This window comes from Callorhinchus milii, unplaced genomic scaffold, assembly GCF_018977255.1.
Source record: "Callorhinchus milii isolate IMCB2004 unplaced genomic scaffold, IMCB_Cmil_1.0 Scaffold7, whole genome shotgun sequence".
In the NCBI taxonomy this organism is placed as follows: Eukaryota; Metazoa; Chordata; class Chondrichthyes; order Chimaeriformes; family Callorhinchidae; genus Callorhinchus; species Callorhinchus milii.
The window spans coordinates 6,439,783-6,458,120 of record NW_024704748.1 but is presented as its reverse complement, the minus strand read 5'-3'; the positions used below and the strand labels follow the sequence as shown (position 1 = coordinate 6,458,120).

Below are 18,338 nucleotides of genomic sequence, written 5' to 3'. Positions count from 1 at the left end.
GAGACGTCTCAAAGCACTTCACAGAATATATAGTAAAATGTATTGACTCTGTATTTTGTGGGTGAAACGCGGCAGCCAATTGCGCACAACAACATCCCATAAACAATCGTGCATCGGGTGACCAGATTTTTTTTTGTTTGCTTTCCATAATCAACACTGGAAATTCTCCAGAAGATCAACAATCCTTGGATTTGTTACGGTGCTTATAACATCGCAACGGCTCAAAGCGCTTCACAACTGCTGTCTCGTGTGGAGACTGTGTGTTGGTTGCCATGGTCGTGGTCGATTTATAAGTGTGGCCTATGTGCAGGGCACACTTCTGAACCCTTTAAATACAGCACTGTTGAAATGACTACCACAGATGTGCACACCACCTGCCTTTGCTTGATGCAGCTGTCACTTGGTAAGAGCTTTGCCTGTTGTAGAGAGGAGACAGTTGGGGTCTGAAATGGTATTCGCAAGCCAGATTCTTTGCGTTAAATCAGTATTTCCGGATTTTGCCTCCTTGGAATTTGGGATTCACTGGCTGCTCTTTTCGTAACCCGATAATCCAAATGAATCCGGTTTGTTGAAATGGGGGGCCGATTTCTGGAGCCCGGTGAAATTATTGTTTTGTAATTTTTCATTTTATCTGGGGGCACAGGGGGCAGTTTCTTGTTATTTTATCTATTAAAAATGTTGTTTTATTTCTTTTTATTACACTTACGCCTACCCCTTTACTAATCTGCGAACATATTTGTACAAAGTGCCTTGCCGTTGATTTATGCATAATGCACAGACTTAGCTGCGCTTTGTAATGTTATCTTTGGGATGATCAGATCGTTCTTCCAACCACTTGAGACCTTGAATCATTCCATTGCTGGAGTGAATTATGTTTCTGTGGTCGGATGATGTAGAGCGCAGAAATAAATGCAATTACAAGAACAAGGAGCCCACTTCAATAGAAAGAGAGGGAGAGGAGTGTAGCACTGACTCTGCTCTGCGAAATCCAACAGTTAGGATAAGCTATCTCATCTCATCTGGCTGGTCTGTCTACCATTGTTTGTGACCTGTGTTTGCCTACAAAATACGCATTCATTATGCTATTTAATCTGGAGGATTGCCGGCCGGGACGCTGTTCTCTTTTGGAACAGTGCCATGGGATCATTAACATCTTTAACCTGAAAAACATCCCTCAATTGTCAAAGTCTCATGCGAAGGACAATTCCTCTGACATTGCAGCACTCCTTCAAAGAAGAGTCATTTTAAGACTGTCATTTTAAGACCTGAAATGGAGCTTTAATTTACAACCTTCTGACCCAGAGGCGAGAGTGCTACCTTGCGTAAATCCGGATTCCTGCTCCTAATCTCTTTGTTGCTGGAAGCGCTATCTTTGCTTCCTGCGTAACCTGGGCATTTGTCACGCATCATTACCAGCAACACCTGATTAGAGAACACCAGTTGGATGTGTGACTGAAGGAAAGGGACGGTTCAGCTTTAATTTGAGATCAGTGGGCTCTTCAGCAAATCAGTACATCATTCGCACTCACAGATTGCCCCAGCACTAAATAGCAATAGATACATCTTGTGTGCAAAGCATGGCGCACCGTCACGCCACCCCATGCACCACCCTCTCTGGTCCTAGTTGCTGTGTTTTTGAATGGGTTCTTTTTGTAATTACGAAAGAAAGCTTTAGTGATGCCGAGAACAGGCTCTGCTTCAGAGTGAGTCCGTGAGAGCAAGTCAGACAAAAATGGGTCAATCTTTAGTCATACCTTGAAAAACCTCCCGGTCTCCCCTGCATTTATATAGTGCCCTTCACAGCAGCAGAGTCTTGGAGGGCTGAACAAGCAGTGAATGGAATGGGTTGACTTGCGATCAGTGGTCGTTCCTCTCAATATTAGGGTTTGTCCTTCACCCGTACTGCAGATGAGACGTTAAACCGAGGTCGTGTCTCCACTTGTTCAGGTGGATGTGAAAGATCCACTCGGAAAGAGAAGGGAATCTCTTCCGGTGTCCTGGCCAACAAAGCACCAGGTATAATTGGCCATTCACTTCATGGCTGTTTGTGGGACATTGCTGTGGGAAAGCTGATGGCTGTGTTACAAATACGGGGTCACTGCGTTTTATAGTAAACTGTGAAGTGCTTTGAGTCGTTTCAACATACGGCGCTACATTATTGTATCCTTAGTTTTGTGCGTATGGGAAAAAAAGATTTGCATAGTACCTCCACCAAACGGAGCCCATATCACTCGCCTAATAGCTTTTACCCAGTCCTCCATGTCGTTCTGGGTGTTTGCCATGAGGAGGAATGCTTCATGATTGACAGGCATCCTGTCCCGGTCCCCAGCAGCGCCTGGAACAAAACAAACACTGCCGTCAATAAACTGAGTACCCGACATGGGTTTTAAGCTATGAGGGCGTTCACTCTTACAACTGCAGCCTAGCGATTGTCAACTTAATGTTGAGGTTGAGTCACTTGCTCCGCTGTCTGTCAAATAGCAAAAGTTTGCTGAGCAGCCTCCTGTATTGAAACCTAAAACTTTATGCTGGATTTCAGTGCAGATAATAATGATATTAATAATTCTTGCATTTGATAGAGTACGTTGTCAAGACGACTCAAAGCACTTCACAGAAATATACTTTAAAAAGTGAATTGAGTGTATATTTTTCTGGGTGAAACGCGGCAGCCGTTGTACACAGCAGTGTCCCACAAAGAGTTGTGGATTGAATGACCAAATTATTATTTTTTTAAAAAAGATTATTACCATTGGAATCTACTAACAACCAGGTTTTTACTTACTTCTAGGTAAACAGAGGTGCGTGGAGTAAGAAAACTTGCCTAAGGTTTGTCCCACTCAGGAATCGAACCCAGTCCTTTTGCTTGCGAGGCAAGTGTTCTAACCACTACACTGCAAGACTCCACAGAGATCAACAGAGATTTGAAATAATAATATTATTATAATATCATTCCTGTTGCTAATAATTATTAATAATAACAACAGCAACAATAAGAACAACGATGACAACAATAATAAATAATAATAATCCTTGCACTTGGTATAGCATCTTGTCACATTGGCAAGTTGTCTCAAAGTGCTTAACAGGATTTTTACCGTAAATTGTTTTGACCATTTGTAAGTCAACGCTGCAGCTGGTTTGTGCACAGCAATGTCCCACAAACAGCCATAAGTGAATGACCAATTTGATCTGGAGGATTGTTTGTCAGAACCCCGGAGAAACCCCCTTCTCTTTTTGAACAGTGCCATGGGATTTTTAACGTCCACCTGAACAGGCCAACGGGACCTTGGCTTAACCTCATCCGAAGGACAGTACCTTGGACAAAACAGCACACCCCCCAGGACTGGAGTGTCACTGAAATGACATTTGCTTTGAGAGAGGTACCTCTGTTAAACCTACTCTCGCCGGGTGGATGTCTGCTGACTGATGTGTTGTGGGTTGTGGGCAGGGAAGAAACCTTAAACCGGGGACTTGGCTGGAAAATGCTGTGCGAAAATCAGCTGCCACTTTTGCCTACAAAACACAGTCACTACACTTTACATTAAATCTTGCGAAGAGCTTTGAGACGTCCTCACACTGTGTAATGCGCTGTACTCTTTGTAAGACTTATTATTATTATCATCATCATTAGGATAATTGACTGAGATTACATGTAAAGTGATTTGAGATATTTTTGACATTCTGAGCAGAATGTTAAATGCAAGTTTCCCGTCCCCCACCACCATCAGTGGTGAGCTATTGTGGAGTGTTTCTTTAAGAAGAAGCATGTTGGGATGCAGGGGATGGGTACTAAAGGATGAGATAGCATTTCCCTCTCCCCACTCACCTCTATGCACACAGCCAGGTTGGTAGGTCCATGTGTTTGTAGTTGAAATATTTGGGTTCCTCATTGCTCAAGGATGTTTTAATCCTCATTTTGTCCCCATTAATAACATAACAGTGAGAGTAATCCCTGAGTGATTTCCAGGTTGTAACACAGTATCTAATGTTGCTTGAACTTTTATATGTTATGTTTAAAATCTAGGAGGAGCAGATGCTTTACTATGTCAATTGCATGGTACAGAAGATTTACCCAATATCTGCACCAGTTGGGTGTGGCTCCATTGTGGATATGAAAACAGAGTGGATATCAAGTCCACATTGAGGTCTGTATGCCAGAGGGAGAAGGGAACAGAAGGAATTGAGGCTTGTGTGGACTGGGGTAGATTAGTTGGTCAAACATCTTCTTTTTATTGCCTGATCACTTTTTGTAATTCTCTCTCTCTCTAATCCTAAACTTGTCTGATATTAATTACTATTAATAAAAACCCTCGCATTTCAAAGAGTGAAACATCTCAAAGCACTTCGTAGAATGTATCGTCAAGCATATATTTTGTGAGCCACATGTGGTAGCCGATTGCTGAAGGCTTTGCCCTGCCCAGCAAATCAAACCCAGGTCCTCTCGCTTGTGGGGCAAGCGCACTAATCGCAACGTTACGGGACTGTGCCGAGTGTTAACTGGAATAAAGCTGATTTTCTTTTGTTAAGCAGTCGCCTGGCTTGACCTGGCATCTGTCTGGGTTGCCCCCACTGCCCCCCTCATCTCAGGTTTATTTTGTCTGGTGAGGAGGCTGACATATGATGTGAGTCAGAGCAGTTGTGCGACAACTGGTGCAGTCCATCAATGACTCTCCACCAACCTTCTCTCCTGAAAAAGATCCTTTTTCTCCCTTTTCTCTACTGGGGTACGTATGGTTCCAAGAGTGTGCCGCTCCCACGAGCCCTGCGCACCCCCAAACCCCAGCCCAGTGCCCCCCCAATCCAACCCAACCCAAGTCTTTTTTTTACCACACTTGCAGTCACAGTCATCTCTCCTCACCCCGCCCTGCTCAGTACTCCAAACACCCAACCAGGCTCAGCTCTCAGCTGCATAGCCAGCTGCGTTAAGCACTTTGAGATGTCCTCCTGACATGAAAGGTGCTGCATAAAATGTACATTGTATTGTATGGCCGGTGGGGAGGGGGAAATGTTATCTCATCCTTCAGTACCCATCCTCTGCATCCCAACATGCGGGATATTCACCTGAGAAGCTCGGATTGAGGGGGAGGGGAATCACAGGTGAGGTTGGTCATATGGTCATTTATTGCCCACCAGCTGGGGTGACTTCACACTGATTGAGAGCAGGAGCCCTGGCTGGTTCTCTGACCCTGCTCTAACTCAGGAGTGTAAGATTAGCTCAAGACATTACCCTGGTGGGGGAGAGCAGCTCAGACCGAGGATTGAACCTCAGACCTTCCTGGTTTGTGATGGTGGGTTGGGGAAGGGGATGGCTCTTTTTATTTTTCAAACCTTTCTATCCTGGAGACTGAGACCCTCCGAATTGTTATTTCAGGTCTCTCACCTTCAGAGAATCGGCGTGCGAGAGAAAGGACAAGGGCTGGAGGCGAAGACACGCCAGCACAACACGCGTTGAGTCTCTATTCAGGTACACAATGAGAGTGGCTCTGCTCACAGACACAGCGCTGGTTCTCTGAGCTTCAGACCTCCTGCTAACTGCAGTCCAGGCACTGCCTTTACCCAGCCTAATTATACCATTGCTACGGTCCATGATCGCCCACTCAGACACCAATTATCACACAGTATATAGCGTATTGGTTAGCGCACTCGCCTATCGTGCAAAAGGCTTGATTTGATTCCCAGTCAGTTTCCTTACTCCACACTCCTCTGTTTGCTTAGTGGTAAGTAGTAACCTGGTTGTTAGTCGATAGACGGATCGCTTTCCGGGGGTAATAATTTCTCCATTCAAGTAATAATTTGGTCACTCAATCCACGACTGTTTGTGGGACCCTGCTGTGCGCAATTGGCTGCCACATTTTGCCCACAAAATATATACAGTCAATTCACTTTACAGCATATTCTGTGAAGTACTTTGAGACGTCTCAATGATGTGATAAGGCACCATATCAATTGCAAGGATTATTATTATTATAAATGGGGCTCAGACACAATATAAACAAGGTTGTGAGTGTTTGAAGGTAACCTGTGAATCATTAGCACTTCTGTGGAAGGTGTGGGATGGGGTGGGGGAGTTTTCAATCTGCATGTAATGTTCATTAATAAGACTTTGAACACGGCCAGACAGGTACATTGTATGCTTGCACACCGAGTGTGTCTCATATGACAAACATGCTGTAACTGTAGTGCAGCGAGAATGACTGCGTTCTCCTCTATACTCTGGGGAACCACAGAACTGTACAAATTCAGAACGCAGGAGAAGAGGCCATTCGGCCCATCGTGCCCATACTAGCTCCCCAAAAGAGCTCTCCCTTTATTTACAGTCCACCTCCCACTGTACCATTTTATACTCACAGACACAGTGCAAGAAGAAGACCAGAGCAGCCAGCAGCAGCTTTATCCCTAACAGCCAGGAACAAACACATAGTGTGGGAGAAAAGCAGTAACTCAGTTTCCTCTGTAACTGGGAGGCCTGGGATGGCCTGCGAGGGGTTAACTCCGAACATACCACCCTCGCCTTTCCCAGTGTTAATTTGCCAAGAAAAACTAGAGTATTAATTTTGAATCATTTTAAGAAGGGAGTCCTATAGCCTAATGGTTAGTGCACTCGCCTCACAAGCGAGAGGACCCGGGTTTGATTTCCGGACGAAGCAAAACCTTAAGCAAGGTTTTCCTTACTCCACACATCTCTGTTTGCTTAGCAGCAAGTAGGAACCCTTTTGTTAGTCGATTGGCAGATCGCTTTCCGGGTGTAATAATCCCTTCAAAATATAATCACAATAATTTGGTCAGTCAATCCTCAACTGTTTGTGGGACACTGTTGTGTCTGGTCCAGTACAAGCAATTGGCTGCTGCGTTTCACCCACAAAATACATAGTAAATCCACTTTACAGTATATTCTGTGAAGCACTTTGAGACTCCCAAGAGAATGGGGGGTGGGGAAATAAATCTGGACAGAAAGCCCGTAACAGACAGCAGAACAAAACACAGGCAGCTGTCTGTGTTTAATGGGCATTTGCTTTCCTTACCTCTGGTGAATCCGATTTTCTTTCTGAGATACTTGCCAGAGAAGAAAGCCATTGTTGTAAGAAAGCCCGAGTATTTCATACAATGGGGGGTTTCTTCTTTCCCTCTATATATGTATATATATATCTATATATATCTATCCACACGCAGAGTATCTTATCTAAAAATTAAATTTACTATTGTCAAAAACTGTTTGAAGGGAAGAGTGAGGGTTTCGGATCAGCGCTGTGATCATCTACGTGCAACTACTCCCGGTAGCAGTCCCAGCCGAGTGGGTGAGACAGAGTGCAGCCTGTGATCCACACACATGCTCTGTATCATTTTCTCCTCGAGACTGAAGGCATCATCCGGGAAATGATGACAACTTTTGAGATCACAAGGCAGACGGTTAAATTCCATGTTAGTCAACATCCGTGAAGACGGGGCTGACTGTGTGGGTCGTGAGCCAGACGCCAGCCACAATCAGACAGCTCATCTCCCCCAGGACTATCCGCAGTCAGACTAGCCTGACACTCGGAGCTGTGAGACACTGTTCAAATCAGTCTGTCCGGGGAGGGAAACCATCGCGAAAGAAAATCCCCATGAAAATGTTGGTGATTTATCTTAACGGGGTCTTGCCAAAGTATTTATAATATTTATTCACAGACAACTTTAAAGAGCTTGAATTGTTGCTCGACCCCCTCCCCCCCCCTCCACGTGGCTTGAGTTCAACCCATCGACAAACTGAACTGCACTGAGAGGGAAGGACTTGGGTCATGTCCTCAGTCTGAGCTGGAGTGAGTTGATCTCATCTAAGGCAGCGTTGGAGGTGTTAAGATCTGTACTCATTGCTCTTGAGGTTAAGAGAGGGACAGAATTCCCCACTCGCTGCTCGGGTGCAAACACCTCATTGTCCAGCGCCTTGGAATGCCCTCCCCACGTTATCCAAATGCGCTATATAAATGTAAGTGTGTTGTTGTGTCGCTAGCTAAAGCTCCTCAGCCTCCGTCAGTGAGCTCGAGTCTGCACATGGGATATTAAACAGGATTGAAAAAGCAAACGCAGAAAAATACTTTTGGTTATTAATAATAATTATCCTTGCATTTGGTATAACTCGTTGAGAGAACGTCTCAAAAGTGCTTTACTGGATTTACTGGAAAGTGTAGTGACTTTTGTAGGCGAACATGGCAGCCCGTTTTGCACACAGCAATGAAACGACTCACCAATTATTTTTATTTGGGGGGGAATTGTTGGCTAAACCGTATGTTAGGATTATTATTATTTGTGCCAATTTCCCACTTTAAAATCTGTTTGGAATTGTGCTGCGACCACCGTTTTGGTAGGGCAGTTCCACGTCTCAACAACAGCGTCAACTTGCACTCATATAACCCTCTTTCACGCGGAGTCTCGGAGCGCTGAGCAGTAGCAGAGCTTGACCCTGAGCTGGAGAGAAAGGCGAGGTGACCGTAGGCACAGTCGAAGAGGAGAGTCTTCTGGTGCGATCTGAAGATGAGTAAAAAGGGGGTGAGGCAGAGGGACTGAGGCAGGGAGTCCCTCGAGGTTTGGGGTGTGGTGGCTGGAAGCACTAAATAATAATATCCCCCTCTGATTAAAAAAGAATCTAACGCCGAAAGACAGTGAGACATTAGTGAGTTAAATGGCAGTATTGGTCTGCTATACTACCTGCCAATTACATTTGTGGCCTGGAAGTATACAGTTGCTTGCTGGCCACCCACTGAGATGTTACTCACTTGCCCACCCCCACTTGTCAGTCATAAACACTGTGTCCAGACTGAAACCCAGGCTGTTAAAGGCTCTTTCATCTGTGCAGAGAGCACAGCCACTCGCTGCAGAACTTAATGGGTTCAAGTTGAGTCACGGAGGCAGAGGGTGTCTGTGCGATCCGGCCGCAAGGCACGCAGGAAGTGGTTTGAAATATGGAAGCTCTCAGACTGGAGACGGCAGTGAGCGACGCTGACCTCCCGGCTTCACCACCTTGTGTGGGTCTGGGTCCCACGATGCGACTTTGAGCTCACACGGTTTAGGGCTAACACCCCCATTGCAGTGCTAGGGGAGTCACTGGGTTATCAGAGGTGCCGCCCTTCAAATGAAGGTCTGCCTGTTCAGGGGGACGTCAAAGATCAGGTGGCGCTATTCGAAAAGAGAAGGGAATTTCTCCCGGTGTCCTGGCCGACAATCCCACAAATAAAATTGGTCACCGACTTGATGGCACATTGCTGTGCGCAAATTTGCTGCAACGTTAGCCTACAAATACACAAGTCACTGCACTTCACGGCAAAATCCTGTGCAGGGTTCAAGACATTCTGATAACGTGATAAAGCTCTATATGGAGTGCGAGGATTATTATTATTATTACAATGTACTGAAGGCTTAAATCAGCTCTCCTGCTTTATTCCTAATTTCAAAATCTTTCTGGAGTGAACAGCACAAGTTTTATTTATGATTATAAATGCTGTAGTCATCAGTGCCGTTTGAGTTAACCTAATTCATGACATCTGTGTCTTCCATGACAACTTGCGCTTATACAGTGCCTTTCATGTGACATAACGTCTTCAGGGACAGTGTGGAAACCTAAAGTAATGAGGTTAGGAGGGAGGTGACTGAAGACACGGGTGAAGAGGGAAACTTTTTGAAGGCAGTGAGCCAGGGTGTGAGGCGAAGGGATTTTGGGAGGGAGTTATTAATAATAATTCTTGCATTTGATATAGTGCCTTATCACATCATCAAAAGCTCTCAAGGAACTACACAGGATATACTGTAAAGTGGTTTTGACTGTATATTTTGTGGGTGGAATGCGGCAGCCAATTTGTGTACAGCAGTGTCCCACAAACAGCCATGGAGTACTGAGTCACCAATTTTATGTTTGGGGGATTTATTGGCCAGGATACCTGGAGAAACAGCCTTCTGTTAAGTGCGCCGGATAATGGGGACACAGTGGCTAGAGTCAGGAGGGAGCTCGAGATGAGTTGTGTAACTAGTTGAGGATCAAAGTCTAATCATGGTTGTATCCGATGTGGGGCTGGCAGAGATGCTGCATTGTGTGTGTCTGATCTAACAGGAACATTTCTGTGGAGCACTTTGAGACATCTCATCAACGTGATAAGATCCAATAGTATTGGGACACACATCAGTCAGACACACATCAGATGCCCTCTTACATTGTCTGCAGTAAGTGACGAGGCTTGTGTTGCACAACATGTTACGTGAACCTCAAATTCAATTGGCTTCTCTTCCCTGTTGTGTTTGGAGAGCGTTACTGGCACCAGTTAGCTGCTTGCCTCTGCAACAGCATTGACTTAATTTCTGGTTGAGCGCTTCAGGATGTGTTATTTAAAGTGAGTGGGTACAGTATTGAGTACAGTAAATTGCTCACTGTCAAAAGGCAGGCGGGTTGGGGGGGGTGTTAACCATAGTAATTTACAGCACAGAAGAGCATTCGACCAAATGCGACTACCAGCTCTTTTAAAGAGCATCCCTTTCAGTCCAATTTACCTTCCTTTCTCCCCATACCCCTGTAGTTTATTCCTCTTTAGATATTTACCGAGCTCTGTTTTGAAAGTTTATAATATGGCCTCAACCACCAGGCCTCCGTAGCCTAATAACTGTGAGTGAAAAACATTCTCCAGGTTGCTCAGGCTAAGTAGCTGGTTAGAGGCAATGCAAATGCACTTTTGACTTGTTTCTGCAGGATTTTGTGCCCCTCCTGCATGCTGTGGGAGAGGGCTGTGGGGACCTCCTGGCGCTGTAGCGAGACCACCAGCTGCGTCTCAATTAAACTCAAGCCGTGAGGAGGCTTGTTCTGTGCTCCAGCTTGGTCTTCTGTTGCTCAGCACAGCACGCGGTGGGAGGTTTCGTTGACTCGATGATGCTTCTTCCATTTGATACAGTGCCTTGCCATCTCCAGACGTATCACAGAGATATCTGTACAGCGTAATTTTCCAGGTGTGGGCGCAGGCAATTTGCACGCAGACAGCCTTCGAACACTACACTTCACAGTAAATCCTGTGAAGCGCTCTCCACATGAAAGGCACTGTACCATACATATAGATTATTATTTCATCTGATTCCTGTTTATTGGACGGTGAAGTGCTTTTGCAATTTAGATATTCTACAATACACTACATCAATTTTGGGGTGCAGTATTCCTGTTTGTCCACATGATGGCACCGTATGAGAACATGCGGGAGTACAGTACTTGTCCATTTCGTGTCATTTAAGGCTGCTTTCCATCAGCTTTTCCATCGCAGCTCTGTGCCTGAGCACATAACAGGGGGCAAAAGGGAAAACCTCTCATTGTGAATGATCAAAGGGCAAGGCATGAGCCGAAGCTGTGCAGGAGATCATAAGAGGTCAAGATTTTGTAAACAGTGTGAAACATGGGTCTGCAGAACCACTATCGTGTCCATGCTGGCTCTTTGAAAGAGCAATCCGTGCAGTCCCAATTATCTGCCTCCCCCCCACTCCCACCCCACCATCATGTGGTTGAGATGTCTCAAAGCGCTTCACAGGATATATTTTAAAGTGCAGTGACTGTGTATTTTGTAGGCGAAATGTGGCAGCTAGTTTTGCGCATAGCAATGTCCCACAAACAGCCATGAAGTGTAAGACCATTTTTATTTGGGGGATCGTTTGTCCAGGACAGCGGGGGAAACTCCCTTCTCTTTTCGAATAGTACCATGGTATCTTTAACATCCACCTGAACAGGCAAACAGGACCTCAGTTTAATGTCTCATCAGATGGCTATCAGAAGAATATCCTGTGAAGCGCTTTGGGATCTCCTCCTGACATGAAAGACACCATAATAAGGATTATTATTAATAATACATAATAATGATAATAATAATCTACTCCTTATTGTTGTATTAAAATATAATAATAAATAACAATAATAAAAACAACTTGCACTTATACAGGATAGCACACAGAATAGCAACTTGAAGTGCTTTACAGTGGCAGGGTTGGATGCTGAGCGAGAGAGGAGGGAGAGGTGACCCCAGGCGAGGTCGAAGAGGCAGGTCTTTGGGTAGGATTTTAAAAATATATACATGGGGCAAGGCGGAGAGGTGTAGGCAGGGAATTTCAGAGGTTAGGGTTGTAGTGACTGAAGGCACGGCCACCGATTGTGGTTCGGAGAGGTCAGGGGATGTGCAGCAGGATGTGTGTGAGCTGAGTGAAGGGGGTGGGGAGAGAAGTGGGAGTCCACAGTCACTCCACATGAAGTGTGTTCTGTGAAACAATTTGAGATGTCCTCCTGACGTGAAAGATACTGCAACAAAATGCAAGGCTTAGTAGTAGTATTATTATTATTACTATGTCCTTCATTTCTCATTGCCTCCCGGTGTGCTCTGTAGGAGTCATAACATTGAACAGTCAGCATTCCTATTGTCTTTGGTTACAGAAGACTTCTCACCTCAGGGCTGAGTTTCAAGAGCTTCTTGCCGCTGACCTGGAATAGTGTGTGGGGGGAGGGAGTGCTTTTTTATATATAAAAAAAATGCGGAGTTTAGTGAGGATGGAACAATGCATGCCATCACGCTGATTGATCCCTGTGAGAAATCGGGAATGTCGTATTTCGAATTGCAATTCGTACGGGGCTAAAGTTTCATCCTGTAGTGGCCCTCATGTGCTGATCGAGTGGAGGGGTCCAGAGCTACCCAGACAGAGGCCCATCGTTGGGGGTGCAACACACTCACAAACAACTGCAGCGCTTTGAGGTGTCCTCTTGAAGTGAAAGGCACCATTATCATTGCATCTGCGTGGAGTCCCTGAGCGCAATGGTTAGCCCACTCGCCTTTGCGAGCGAGAGGACCCGGGTTTGTTTCCCGAGCGGGGCGAAACTTTCGGCAAGTTTCCTTACTCCACACTCCACTGTTTAACTAGCAGTAAGTAGGAATCCGTATGTTAGTTGAATGGCAGATCGCTTTCTGGGGGTAATACTCACCTCAAAAAAAATGTTTTGACAAAAAATTAGATCACTCACTTCATGGCTGTTAGTGTGCAATTGGCTGCCACATTTCGCCCACAAAATACACAGTAAATTCACTTCACAATACATTATTATCTTTCATGTCAGCCGCTATGTCACTGTAAATTGTATTGCGTTGTCAACTGACTCTGTTATTGGCGCAAACACTTGCATGTAAAATATAAGGATAAAGTGCGCCGCCCCGAATCTCTTATTGTCCCCCCACTCTTAATCGCTTCGAGTGGGCGCACTGCTTGGTTCAACTGATGATATTCTTATAAAGTTGTGGGTTTACGCCATGTACTGGATTGTGAGTTCATTATCCAGGCTGACGTTTTGTGCAGTTGGGGGGGGAGGAGGAGGAGGAGGCCGGGACATGCTTCAGATGAGTTGTTAAACTGTGCCTGTTCAAGTCGCTGTCAAAGGTCCTGTGGCACAAGTCAAAAAGAGAAGGGAGTTTCTCCTGACCAATAATCCCCCCCAGTTAAAATTGGTCATTCGTCTTCTGACCGTTTTGAGACACGTTGCTGCGCACAAATTGACTGCCACAAACTACACAGTTGCTACGTTTGACATTCTCAATGTTTTTTTTGAGGGGGGGATTAAAGGTCACAAGAGCGGTTGGGATAAAGAAGCTCTTCCAATCTCATCCCTCCACAACGCCAACCCTACCATCACAGCTCACAGCTATCAAGCTGCTGTTTAAATGAATCCTGTATCCTGCCCTCAACCACCCTCCCCGGCAATCTGTTCCAGTCATCTCTTACACTTTAGGTAAATAAACACTTCCTGGTGTTTGTCCTGAAACTGCCCTTTGCAACTCTAAACCTACCACCTTTTGTTCTGCTGTTTTGATGTCTCCGAAAGTATTGTTCCAGGTTTACCTTTTCGTTTTGCCCACAAAATACACAGTCCACTTGACAGTATATTCTGTGAAACACTTTGAGAAGTCTCATTTCTCATTGCCATGATAAGGCGGTATATCAGTTGCAAGGATTATTATTTTTCAATCCCATTTAAAATGTTGCACACCTGGTGTAAGGTGCCCTATAAGACACCTTCTCTCGAGACTCGAGGGCCCGAGGCTTGCCTAATTATTTCTCGTAGCTTATTCCTGGAACAATTTAAAAACCTCAATAAGATCCCTTCTGAGCCGTCTCTTTTCGAGGCTGAAGAGCCTGATCTTAAAGCTCGCGGAGTGTTTGCATTTTATGCATCTGCATTCTGAACTCCACAAAACTGCCTTTCACAGCTACAACTGGCCTCCTGCAATGCTCCCATTGTTCAGGCCAAGCCCACACAAGCACCACTCTTAATGGTGCACAGAGAAGTTTCACAGTCAAGCATCTCAACAATGTCACTGACGGACTCCGAAATGAACCACAGCAACAGTGGATCTTAGTTTGTCTGGATTCTGTTAACAGCGTAAATGTGAAAAGCACCCAAGGCTGAACAATGCCACTTATGTTTGACTTTTCTTTGCCTCAGGCAATGTGCATTTACAATGCAAATCTTTAATTCCGTCCGGATTCAAATTCTTGAGAGCCACATGTTGTAATGTTTATTTGTGGTGGCCTGGAAGATGGGTGTATTTTGGGAGTGGGGGAGGGTGGTAGATGAAAGATAGATCATTTTTTTGTGTGCAAAGCATTTCAAGTTGTATCAAAATAATAATAATCCTTACATTTGGTACAGCGCCATGTAAAGTGCAATGACTATTTTATGGGCCAAAGTGCCAGCCAATTTGCGCACAGCAATGTCCCACAAACAGCCATGGAGGGGTTTGTCTGGAGTATAAACACCGACCGGTATGGCCGAATGGCCTGTTTCTGTCCTGTGTCACTTTATGTACATAAGAACATAAGAATTAGAAGCAGGAGTAGGCCATTCGGCCCCTCGAGCCTGTGCCCCACCATTTGATAAGATCATAGCTGATCTTCTGACCTAACTCTAATTACCTGCCCTATCCCCAAATCCCCTAATCCCTCTATTTTTTAAAAATCTATCAGTCTCAGCCGTGAAAATGTTCAAGGACTGCGCATCTATAGCCTTCTGAGTGAAGAAATGTTTCCTCGACTCTGTTCTAAAAGGCTGAACCTTAATTTTAAGACTGTGACCCCTGGTTATAGATTCTCCTACGAGGGGAAACAGTCCCTCAGTGTCTACTTTATCAGCCCTTTAAGAATCTTATATGTTTCAATAAGATCTCCCCTAATTCTTCTGTACTCCAGAGAATATAGCCCTAGTTTATTCAGCCTATCCTCATAGGTCAGTCCCCTCATCCCAGGAACTAACCGAATGAATCTACTTGCCCTCTAGGGCAAGTATGTCCTTTTTTAAATAAGGGGACCAAAACTGCACACAATACCAAGTATACACAGTTCCTTCCTTTCCCTCCCTACTCCTCAGCTCACTGATCCCTGCTGGCCTTGCGAACCTCAAAATGTTCATCTTTATGAAGGGCGCTTTATGCAAGTGGCTCTTTGACTACACTCAGAAGGGATGTGGACGACAAGCAAGGTGTTAGGTTTTGATATGCCAAAAGGAAGGGGACATTAAAGCCGGGACCATGAAGCATTGATGAATGGGAGTCCGTTTGCCAAAAGCGGAAAGTGTTTCTTGACCGCCGTGGCGTGAAGCCATTGTCAACACGATTGTTCGAGTGTTGACGTGCTTCTCGAGCATTTATTTATCCGATTCAACTTCACGGTCCAAAGGTTCATTCCAGTCTTTTATCTACGTGGGTGTTTCATGCGTCGCTGCTCGCCTCTCCCTCTCGATAGAGTTTGAGTAAACTGGGAGAGCTTAGAGAGGTGCCCATCGCCATCTTTTCTAATTCGCTCCATTTTTGTACGGTCCTAACAAGTTTATCTAAGTCGTGACCCAGACTGATTTATTCCGAGAACCATAATAATAATAATCCTTGCATTTGATATAGCGCCTTGTCACATCATGGAGCTATCTCAAAGCGCTTCACAGAATATACTGTAAAGTGGATTGACTATGTATTTTGTGGGAGAAATGGGGCAGCCAATTGCGGTATATTGTTGAGTTCCATCTTAACTTTGAAGTCAGTTTTCTGTAGTTCGTTAAAACAAAACAGTATGGAAACCCAGCTTCACAATTGAGAGTGAGTTTAAGAACGTGCCAGTTATGGATGCTCTGAAATGCTACGTTTATAATAATAATCCTTGCTTTTGATATACAGCTTTATCGCTTTGTTGGGACGCTTCAAAGTGCTTCAGAGAATATATTATAAAATAAATTGACTGTATTTTTGGGATAATAGTGGCAGTCAATTGCACCCAGCAGTGTCCCACAAACAGCCGTGGATTGAGTCGACCAAATTATTATTTTTATTTATTTATTTGGAGGGATTATTAGCCCCTGGAAGGCGATACGTCAATCGAAACAAAAAAAATCTCAATAAAGGATAAGTCTGGTCCCTGGAGAAATTTCTCCCCAATAACTTCTCAGCAAGGAAGATCCAACAGAAAATGTATCTCCACATAAGTGGACGTTGGTGCGTCCAATGAGACCATGTGTTTATGTTCCTCTCTTCCTGCTTGGAGCATAGGGAGCGTCAAACTATTCTGAATTGTCAACCACAACTATTTGAAATCCCTGGCCAAGCAAATGGTAGCTTTAGGAAGATTTTGTGCGTGGCAAATATTTACATTCTGCAATTTGTTTCAGATCAAACATAATGAGAGACAATTGTTATATATTAAAATATATATCTACCAGCTGTGGCCATTGCAGCTTCGCTCGCAACCAAAGGATCCAATATGGAATGTAGATCGACACACACAGACATTTCATCTTTATACTCCTGGGGGGGACGGACTCCTGCCGGTGGTGGGGGGGGGCGGAACGGGCTCCTGCCGGTGGGGGGGGCGGGCTCCTGCCGATGGTTGGACGGCCTCCTGCCGGTGGGGGGAACGGGCTCCTGCTGGGGTGGGAGGGGGCCTCCTGCCGGTGTGGGGGGGCCTGTCGGGGGCAGGGGGTCCTGCCGATGGGCAGGAAGGTGCTCCTGCTGGTATGGGTGGGGATCCTGCTGGTGGGGCTGGGGGGGCTCCTTCTGGGGGCTTCTGCCGATGCCCCAGGGCCACTTTGACTCAACAGCCACCATCGAAACTGCAGCAAAAAACGCAAAACTGAAAATAACTGATGAACAACATGAGATACCCGAAAATAAATATGCCCACGTTACTCCCAGATGCAAGGCCTTTCTGATGCGGTATAAATCATGTCTCTGTATCAATCGGTTATTGAGATCCTACTTGAAGCGCAAACGGACATTGTCGCTTTATTAGAATAGAAGATATGTCTCACTGTGAGCAAGTGGAATCCGCCTCTGTCAATGCAAGGATGGGACAACAAGAAGTTGCTTGCTATGTAGGGGTGTCACAATAATAATAGTAATAATAATAATAATCCTTGCATTTGATATAGCGCTTTTCACATCTTCTGGACGTCTCAAAGCGCTTCACAAAGTGAATTGTAAAGTGAATTGACTGTATTTTTTTGTGTGGGCGAAACGCGGCAGCCAATTGTGCACAGCAGCGTCCCACAAACAGTCGTGGTTTGAAATGACCAATTTATTAATTTTTTTTTCTTGAGGGATTATTATCAGGCGTGTGGAGTAAAGAAACTTGCCCAAGGTTTCACCCTGCCGGGAATCGAACCCAGGTCTCTCGCTTGCAAAGCGAATATTCTAACCACTGAGCTACAGGACTCCATAAGTGTCCGTAAAATGCCATCTATAAAAGTATTGTCTTTAAGGCTGTTCGTGGGACGCTGCTGTTTGCGCATTGGCTACCTACCGCGTTTCGCCCACAAAACACACAGTGAAGTACACACCAGTTTGCAGCATTTTCTGTGAAGTGAATTGAGATGTCTCGACAACACGATCGGGCGTTTTATGAAATGCAAGACTTATTATTGTCCGGTTGCAATCGCCACACTTGCGTTTGTGTTTTAGTCACTGTCCAAGTCAGATGTTTGTGGGTTCAAGCCCTGTATTGGCAGCTCATAATCCAGGGTGGCACCTAGGAGGAATCTTGCAATATTTGGATATGTTGTCCTTCGTAGTCACGTCTGACTGTTCAAGAGGACTCTAAAGATCCCATGACACTATTCGAAAAGAGAAGGGAATTTCTCCCAGTGTCCTGGCCAACAATCCCTAGGAAGTGCTGCACTGATGCAGGTCCAGCGTTCGAACAAGACGCTCATAATCTGTGCTGTGGTAGCAAGGGATTAAATTCCTCAAACCTGCTTTACAGTGTGCGCGTGCAGTTTCGGTCTGACTCGAGACAACATTTGGGCTGTTTGTTCGCTAGAGTCGGGGTAG

The 18,338-nt window shown here is 45.1% G+C and overlaps 1 protein-coding gene across 2 annotated transcripts in view; it reads right to left on the bottom strand.

Moving 5' to 3' along the window:
• Positions 1–18,338, bottom strand: part of LOC103185856 (rho GTPase-activating protein 22-like) — a 59,342-nt gene that overhangs the window by 20,532 nt on the left and 20,472 nt on the right. For both annotated transcript variants that reach the window (XM_007904581.2, XM_007904582.2), the window contains exon 2: positions 2,207–2,335. In XM_007904581.2, the coding sequence (XP_007902772.1) occupies positions 2,207–2,335 (129 nt within the window). The remainder of the gene's footprint in view (positions 1–2,206; positions 2,336–18,338) is intronic.